At 66.2% G+C, this 8,325-nt stretch overlaps 1 protein-coding gene across 1 annotated transcript; it reads left to right on the plus strand.

Moving 5' to 3' along the window:
• Positions 1 to 1,538: 1,538 nt before the first annotated feature.
• LOC308057145 (exocyst complex component 3-like protein 2) lies at positions 1,539 to 5,974 on the plus strand. Its single transcript, XM_080411296.1, has 8 exons — positions 1,539 to 1,840; positions 2,056 to 2,156; positions 2,595 to 2,702; positions 2,789 to 2,924; positions 3,031 to 3,153; positions 3,226 to 3,381; positions 3,476 to 3,597; positions 5,370 to 5,974. Exons 1-8 carry the CDS (start codon positions 1,601 to 1,603, stop codon positions 5,626 to 5,628), a joined length of 1,245 nt encoding a protein of 414 aa, XP_080267422.1. The 5' UTR covers positions 1,539 to 1,600; the 3' UTR covers positions 5,629 to 5,974.
• Positions 5,975 to 8,325: the final 2,351 nt, after the last annotated feature.

The raw sequence follows: 8,325 nt of genomic DNA on the forward strand, positions 1-8,325 counted from the left end.
TGGAGCACTGGGATGGGCACCGTGGTGGCACTGGGATGGGCACATGATGGGCACCGTGGTGGCACTGGGAGGGACACTGTGGAGCACTGGGATGGGCACATGATGGGCACTGTGGTGGCACTGGGAGGGACACTGTGGAGCACTGGGATGGGCACCGTGGTGGCACTGGGATGGGCACATGATGGGCACTGTGGTGGCACTGGGAGGGACACTGTGGAGCACTGGGATGGGCACCGTGGTGGCACTGGGATGGGCACATGATGGGCACCGTGGTGGCACTGGGAGGGACACTGTGGAGCACTGGGATGGGCACCGTGGTGGCACTGGAATGGGCACATGATGGGCACTGTGGTGGCACTGGGAGGGACACTGTGGAGCACTGGGATGGGCACCGTGGTGGCACTGGGATGGGCACATGATGGGCACCGTGGTGGCACTGGGAGGGACACTGTGGAGCACTGGGATGGGCACCGTGGTGGCACTGGGATGGGCACATGATGGGCACTGTGGTGGCACTGGGAGGGACACTGTGGAGCACTGGGATGGGCACCGTGGTGGCACTGGGATGGGCACATGATGGGCACTGTGGTGGCACTGGGAGGGACACTGTGGAGCACTGGGATGGGCACCGTGGTGGCACTGGGATGGGCACATGATGGGCACCGTGGTGGCACTGGGAGGGACACTGTGGAGCACTGGGATGGGCACCGTGGTGGCACTGGGATGGGCACATGATGGGCACCGTGGTGGCACTGGGAGGGACACTGTGGAGCACTGGGATGGGCACCGTGGTGGCACTGGGATGGGCACATGATGGGCACTGTGGTGGCACTGGGAGGGACACTGTGGAGCACTGGGATGGGCACCGTGGTGGCACTGGGATGGGCACATGATGGGCACTGTGGTGGCACTGGGAGGGACACTGTGGAGCACTGGGATGGGCACCGTGGTGGCACTGGAATGGGCACATGATGGGCACTGTGGTGGCACTGGGAGGGACACTGTGGAGCACTGGGATGGGCACCGTGGTGGCACTGGGATGGGCACATGATGGGCACTGTGGTGGCACTGGGAGGGACACTGTGGAGCACTGGGATGGGCACCGTGGTGGCACTGGGATGGGCACATGATGGGCACTGTGGTGGCACTGGGAGGGACACTGTGGAGCACTGGGATGGGCACCGTGGTGGCACTGGAATGGGCACATGATGGGCACTGTGGTGGCACTGGGAGGGACACTGTGGAGCACTGGGATGGGCACCGTGGTGGCACTGGGATGGGCACATGATGGGCACCGTGGTGGCACTGGGAGGGACACTGTGGAGCACTGGGATGGGCACCGTGGTGGCACTGGGATGGGCACATGATGGGCACTGTGGTGGCACTGGGAGGGACACTGTGGAGCACTGGGATGGGCACCGTGGTGGCACTGGGATGGGCACATGATGGGCACTGTGGTGGCACTGGGAGGGACACTGTGGAGCACTGGGATGGGCACCGTGGTGGCACTGGGATGGGCACATGATGGGCACTGTGGTGGCACTGGGAGGGACACTGTGGAGCACTGGGATGGGCACCGTGGTGGCACTGGGACAGGCCCATGGTGGCCACTCTGGTGGCACCAGGATGGGCACTGGGCCCATCCCAGGCCACACACAGGGCCGGGGGCTGGCAGGTGACCCCGCGCCCCACTGTCCCCACGCCACTGTCCCCACGCCTGCTGTGCCAGGCCAAGGTGGAGGTGGCAGTGGCACAGGAGCTGCAGCTCAGCGAGGACACGTGGGCAGAGGAAGCTTCTAGCCAGGACCTGCAGGAGGGACTGGCCACCCGTGTCACCGGGGTATGACACTGCACCCACCGGGCCACCGGCACCTCCAGACCTCCTGCTCCACCCCACCCCCTGGGTCTGTGGGTGCTGGGAAGGCTGGACACCCCCCACCCCACCCCCCAGCATCACCCCCCAGCGACACCCAGGTGCTCCATAGGGGTTGGTGGCACCCCAGGGGATACCACAGTGGTGGCCATGTCCCCAAGCTGGTGGCCATGTCCCCACAGCTGCTGCGGGCGCACGTGGACCGAGCCCCCCAGATCACCCCCGAATTTGGCATGGAGATGGCACACAGCCTGCTGGGCGTGCTGGTGGCCTTCCTGCACAGGTGGGGACGGGGGGGGGGGACAGCAGGGGGACAAGGGATGGGTCCTGGGGATGTGGGGGCACAGGGAGACTGGGACACGGATGTGAGGACAACAGGGCAGGGGATGGGCACAGGGACATGGGGACAGGAGGGGACAAGGGATGGAGATGGGGACAGGAGGGGACAGGAGATGGGGGTGGGGACAGGAGGGGACAGGAGCCAGGCGTGGGGACACGGGGACATGGCGGGGGGACAAGGGACATGGGGACAGGAGCTGGGCATGGGGACATGGCAGAGGGACAGGGACATGGAGACAGGAGCCACAGTACAGAGCTGGGGTGGCCACGTGGGGGCACAGGGCAAGCGTGGCACCCGGGTGCCAGGTCCCCTGGGCGCTGTGTCCCCTGCCTGCCCTGTCCCCAGGGTGCCGGCAGGGGTGACGCCCGTGGGTGTCCCCAGTTTCCAGCGGAAGGTTGAACGGTTCCTCGAGGCCCCCGGCGAAGCCACCCCACCAGACGGTGCCACCGGCCGGGCCATTGCCTTGGCCAACTGCTGTCCCCCCTTCAGGTGAGGCCACACTGCCTTCCCCCCCTCCCTGGGGGTCCCTAGGGTGCTGGGGGTCCCCGGCAGCACCCAGTGACGCCCCGCAGCAGGGCCTTTGCTGAGCGCCTGGCGCAGTTCGGGCACTCGGAGAGCGAGGAGCTGCGGCGCCAGGCCCACGGCGCCCTGGACAAGGTGACGCGGCTCTGCCACCACGTCCTCACCCAGCGCCTCTTCGAGGACCTCAAGGTGCCCACGTGGTGCGGGGTGCGATGGGTGCTGGGTGGGGGGTCTGGCCATCGGGTGCTGAGCCGGGTGACACCCACGGGTGCCACAAACCCTCCCCCCCTTCCAGCCCTACTTCAACAAACTGATGAAGCGCAAGTGGCTGACGAGCTCCGATGCCTTCGACACCATCGTGATGCTCATCACCAGCTTCACCCAGAAGCTGCGCCCGCTGCGCCCCGAACCCTACCAGGTGGGTGCCACCGTCACCGCCCCGGTGACACTGCTGGGACCCGGGGGGTTCCCGCTGAGCCTTGTGCCGTAGGTGCTGGTGAGCGAGTTGCACCGCCGGGTGCTCATCGAGTACGTGCGGCCGCTGCTCCAGGTGCGCTTGGTCTGCACCTCATCCAAGATGCGCGCCCGCGTGGCCGCCCGCCTGGGCGACGAAGCCCGCCAGCTCCGCGAGCTCTTCAGCCGCTTGGTGAGACCCCCACCCCCTGCCGTGGGTCCCTCCTTGGCACCCTTGGGTGCTCGGTGTGGGGGAGGGGGGGGGGGCTGAGGTGCTGTGCCCGCAGGATTCGGCCTCACCCTGGCTGGATTCGGTGGTGCCACGGTTGAGGGAGCTGCTGGTGCTGGAGGACACGGCAGCGCTGCAGATGGAGGTGGGCGTCCTGGTGAGGGACTTCCCTGATGTCCGGTGAGTGGTGGCACCAGGGCGGTGGCATGGCCAGGTGGGACACCCCTGTGGCCCCACGGGGACAAGAAGTGGGGTGGCACGTGTCCCCATAGGGATAGGAATAGGGTGGCATGGGAGCAGGGTGACACATGTCCCCATAGGGACAGGAGTAGGGGTGGCACATTCCCCATAGGGACAGGAGCAGGGTGACATGGGAACAGGGTGGCACATGTCCCCATAGGGACAGGAGCAGGGTGACATGGGAACAGGGTGACACATGTCCCCATAGGGACAGGAGTAGGGGTGGCACATTCCCCATAGAGACAGGAGCAGGGTGACATGGGAACAGGGTGGCACATGTCCCCATAGGGACAGGAGTAGGGGTGGCACATGGCCCCATAGGGACAGGAGCAGGGTGACATGGGAACAGGGTGACACATGTCCCCATAGGGACAGGAGTAGGGGTGGCACATTCCCCATAGAGACAGGAGCAGGGTGACATGGGAACAGGGTGGCACATGTCCCCATAGGGACAGGAGTAGGGGTGGCACATGTCCCCATAGGGACAGGAGTAGGGTGACATGGGAACAGGGTGGCACATGTCCCCATAGGGACAGGAGTAGGGGTGGCACATTCCCCATAGAGACAGGAGCAGGGTGACATGGGAACAGGGTGGCACATGTCCCCATAGGGACAGGAGTAGGGGTGGCACATGTCCCCATAGGGACAGGAGTAGGGTGACATGGGAACAGGGTGGCACATGTCCCCATAGGGACAGGAGTAGGGGTGGCACATGTCCCCATAGGGACAGGAGCAGGGTGACATGGGAACAGGGTGGCACATGTCCCCATAGGGACAGGAGTAGGGTGACATGGGAACAGGGTGGCACATGTCCCCATAGGGACAGGAGTAGGGGTGGCACATGTCCCCATAGGGACAGGAGTAGGGTGACATGGGAACAGGGTGGCACATGTCCCCATAGGGACAGGAGTAGGGGTGGCACATGTCCCCATAGGGACAGGAGCAGGGTGACATGGGAACAGGGTGGCACATGTCCCCATAGGGACAGGAGTAGGGGTGGCACATTCCCCATAGGGACAGGAGCAGGGTGACATGGGAACAGGGTGGCACATGTCCCCATAGGGACAGGAGTAGGGGTGGCACATGTCCCCATAGGGACAGGAGTAGGGTGACATGGGAACAGGGTGGCACATGTCCCCATAGGGACAGGAGTAGGGGTGGCACATGTCCCCATAGGGACAGGAGCAGGGTGACATGGGAACAGGGTGGCACATGTCCCCATAGGGACAGGAGTAGGGGTGGCACATTCCCCATAGGGACAGGAGCGGGGTGGCACATGTCCCCATAAGCCACCACAGCGGGGTGGCATGGCCAGGCAAGATGCCACCTCCCCGCAGGACATGGTGTCCCCTTGGGGACCAAAGCGGGGTGACAGGACGCCGCGTCCGTCCTTCCCGGCAGCCCCCGCCCCGCTGCCGGTCCCTCCTGGCTGCCCGCCGGGAAGCGGCCGCTGCCTCGTGCCAAGTCCCCTCCCCGTGTCCCCAGGGGGGACACCGGTGGCACGCGCTGGCCCAATGGGCCACCACTGCTTCGATGGCCTCACATCGAACCAATCCTGGTTGCCAATTGGTACCAGTTAAACCAGTTGCCCCGCTCCAAAACCGGGTGCAACACCTGGCGCCTGCCTGTGCCAGGGGGACTGGGCTGTCCCCGTCCCCTGAGTGTCCCCGTCCCCTGAGTGTCCCCATCCCCTGAGTGTCCCCATCCTGCAGGAGGAAGCACGTGGCAGCGGTGCTGGACGTGCGGGGGCTGCGGGGCCAAGCGGCGCGGCAGGAGATCCTGGGGGTGGTGCAGGACCTGGAGCAGAGCGAGGCCGAGCCGGAGCTGCCGCGCCAACGCGCCTTCTTCTCCGAGCTGGCCGTGGCACGCGAGGTGCGATGCCTGCCCTTCCACCTGCCACGCCTGGCGCGCCTCTCCCGCCTGCGCCTGCGTCGCCCGCAGCCCTCGCGCCCTGGCCAGGCCCGGCTCTGAGCACCTGCCGCGGCTGCACCGGGTGCTGGGCACATTGTGGCACCGGGTGCTGGGTGCACCGCAGCACCCTGGAGCTGGGCGCATCGTGGCACCGGGTGCTGGGTGCTCCATGGCACCGGGTGCTGGGTGCACCACAGCACCCTGGAGCTGGGCGCATCATGGCACCGGGTGCTGGGTGCATCGTGGCACCGGGTGCTGGGTGCACCGCAGCACCCTGGAGCTGGGCGGATCGTGGCAGTGGGTGCTGGGTGCATCGTGGCACCGGGTGCTGGGTGCACCGCAGCACCCTGGAGCTGGGCGCATCGTGGCACCGGGTGCTGGGTGCTCCATGACACCGGGTGCTGGGTGCACCACAGCACCCTGGAGCTGGGTGCATCGTGGCACCGGGTGCTGGGTGCTCCATGGCACTGGGTGCTGGGTGCACCGCAGTACGCTGGAGCTGGGTGCATCGTGGCACCGGGTGCTGGGTGCATCGTGGCACCGGGTGCTGGGTGCACCGCAGAACCCTGGAGCTGGGCGCATCGTGGCACTGGGTGCTGGGTGCTCCATGGCACCGGGTGCTGGGTGCACCGCAGCACCCTGGAGCTGGGCGCATCGTGGCACCAGGTGCTGGGTGCATCGTGGCACCGGGTGCTGGGTGCACCGCAACACCCTGGAGCTGGGCGCATCGTGGCACCAGGTGCTGGGTGCATCGTGGCACCGGATGCTGGGTGCACCGCAGCACCCTGGAGCTGGGCGCATCGTGGCAGAGGGTGCTGGGGTGCTCTGTGGCACCGGGTGCTGGGTGCACCGCAGCACCCTGGAGCTAGGGGCGCATCGTGGCAGAGGGTGCTGGGTGCTCTGTGGCACCGGGTGCTGGGTGCACCGCAGCACCCTGGAGCTGGGCGCACCGCTGCACCAGGATCTGGCCGTATCATGGCACTAGGAGCTGGGCGCAGCACAGCACCGGAGCTGGGTGCATCGCTGCACCCCAAAGTTGGGTGCTCACCTCCTGGAGCTGGGTGCCCCCTCACAGCCTTGCCCAGAGCCCCCCAGCCTGGGAAGGGGGGCGGCGCTGCCCCCCTCAGCCCCCCCCCTTCCCCCCCAATCTGTGTATAAATGGTTTCGATGCTGTAAATTAATGCCAGAGCCGCGTCCTTTGCTCTCACTCTGGGTCCTTGTGCATGGGGACAGGGGACACGGGGCCACCCCAGGCACGGGGATTCAGACACGAGGCCACCCCTGTGCAAGAACTGGCTCCTCGTGCGAGGCCCTGTCCCACGGTGGCCACTCCGGGGGGGGGGGGGGGGGGGGGGAGGGGGAGGAAGGAAAGGGCCGCCAGAGCCTTGCCGGGAAGCCACCGCGGGGGGGGACGACACAGGGGGACACGACAGCCTGGGGGGGGGGGGGGGGTGGTGACACCCAGCCAGACGGGGGGTGGCAGGGAATTGGGGACAGTGTGGCTTGGCCAAGGGCAGGATCAAGCCCTGGGGGTGGGGGATGGGGGGGCCACCCTGGCCCCGCTCCATCCCACCCCACCCCACTGCGGCGCCTGGATCCGGCACCTCGTGTGACACCCTGTGCGTCCCCCAATGCTGGAAAACAAGGAGAGGGGGACACAGAGGACACGGCCATCCCCCGTGGTCCCCCCTGCCACCCTCCAAGCATCACCCATCACTGCCAGCATGGCAGGTCTCAGCGCAGCCGGAGGGGGCAGGGATGGGGCCACCGTGTGTGTGTGTGTGTGTGTGTGTGTGTGTCCCCTCCTTGTCACCGTGTCAAAAATAGGCGAGTGCCGGATCCGGCCAGGAAGGAGCGATGGCTAAAAATAAGTGGCCGCGGCGCGGCCGTGGCGGGAGCAGGGCCAGGGTCACCGTCCCCACGCCGTGGGAAGGGGACGGTGGCGGCGGCAACGGAAGCGGCAGCGCCAGGCGGGGGCAACGGGAAGGGACGGGGGGGACACGGGGGAAAAGTGGTGGCCACCTGAGGAGGGATGGGGTGGGTGGGGTATAAATTGGGGGAGGGGTGTCACTGTGGGGAGTGGGAACACGAAGGGGTATGTGGGGACAGGGATGTCACTGCGCAGGGACAGGTGGGGACAGGGATGTCACCATGCAGGGACACGTGGGGATGGATCCCACCTTGCAGGAACAGATGGGGACAAGGATGTCACCACACAGGGACACATGGGGACAGGGACGTCACCATGCAGGGACACGTGGGGATGGATCCCACCTTATAGGGACACATGGGGACAAGGATGTCACCACACACAGACAGTGGGACCACACAGGGACACATGGGGGCAGGGATGGGACCATATAAATGTATGGGGACAGGGATGTCACCACACAGGAACACATGGGGACAGGGATGTCACTGCACAGGGATGCATGGGGACAGGGATGTCACCATGCAGGGACATGTGGGGATGGATCCCACCTTGTAGGAACAGATGGGGACAGGGACATCACCATGCAGGGAGACATGGGGACAGGGGTGTCACCACACACAGACAGTGGGACCACACAGGGACACATGGGGGCAGGGATGGGACCATATAAATGTATGGGGACAGGGATGTCACCACACAGGGACACATGGGGACAGGGATGTCACTGCACAGGGATGCATGGGGACAGGGATGTCACCATGCAGGGACACATGGGGATGGATCCCACCTTGTAGGAACAGATGGGGACAGGGACGTCACCATGC

Source organism: Falco punctatus, assembly GCF_963210335.1.
Source record: "Falco punctatus genome assembly, contig: scaffold_321, whole genome shotgun sequence".
Classification (NCBI taxonomy): Eukaryota; Metazoa; Chordata; class Aves; order Falconiformes; family Falconidae; genus Falco; species Falco punctatus.

Excerpts from the sequence above, each read along its gene's own strand:
- LOC308057145 (XM_080411296.1), top strand. The coding sequence starts at position 1,601 with ATGGTGGCCACTCTGGTGGCACCAGGATGGGCACTGGGCCCATCCCAG. Across the intron at positions 3,154-3,225 it reads TGCGCCCCGAACCCTACCAG|GTGCTGGTGAGCGAGTTGCA; the intron begins GTGGGTGCCACC and ends CTTGTGCCGTAG. Across the intron at positions 3,382-3,475 it reads GCGAGCTCTTCAGCCGCTTG|GATTCGGCCTCACCCTGGCT; the intron begins GTGAGACCCCCA and ends CTGTGCCCGCAG.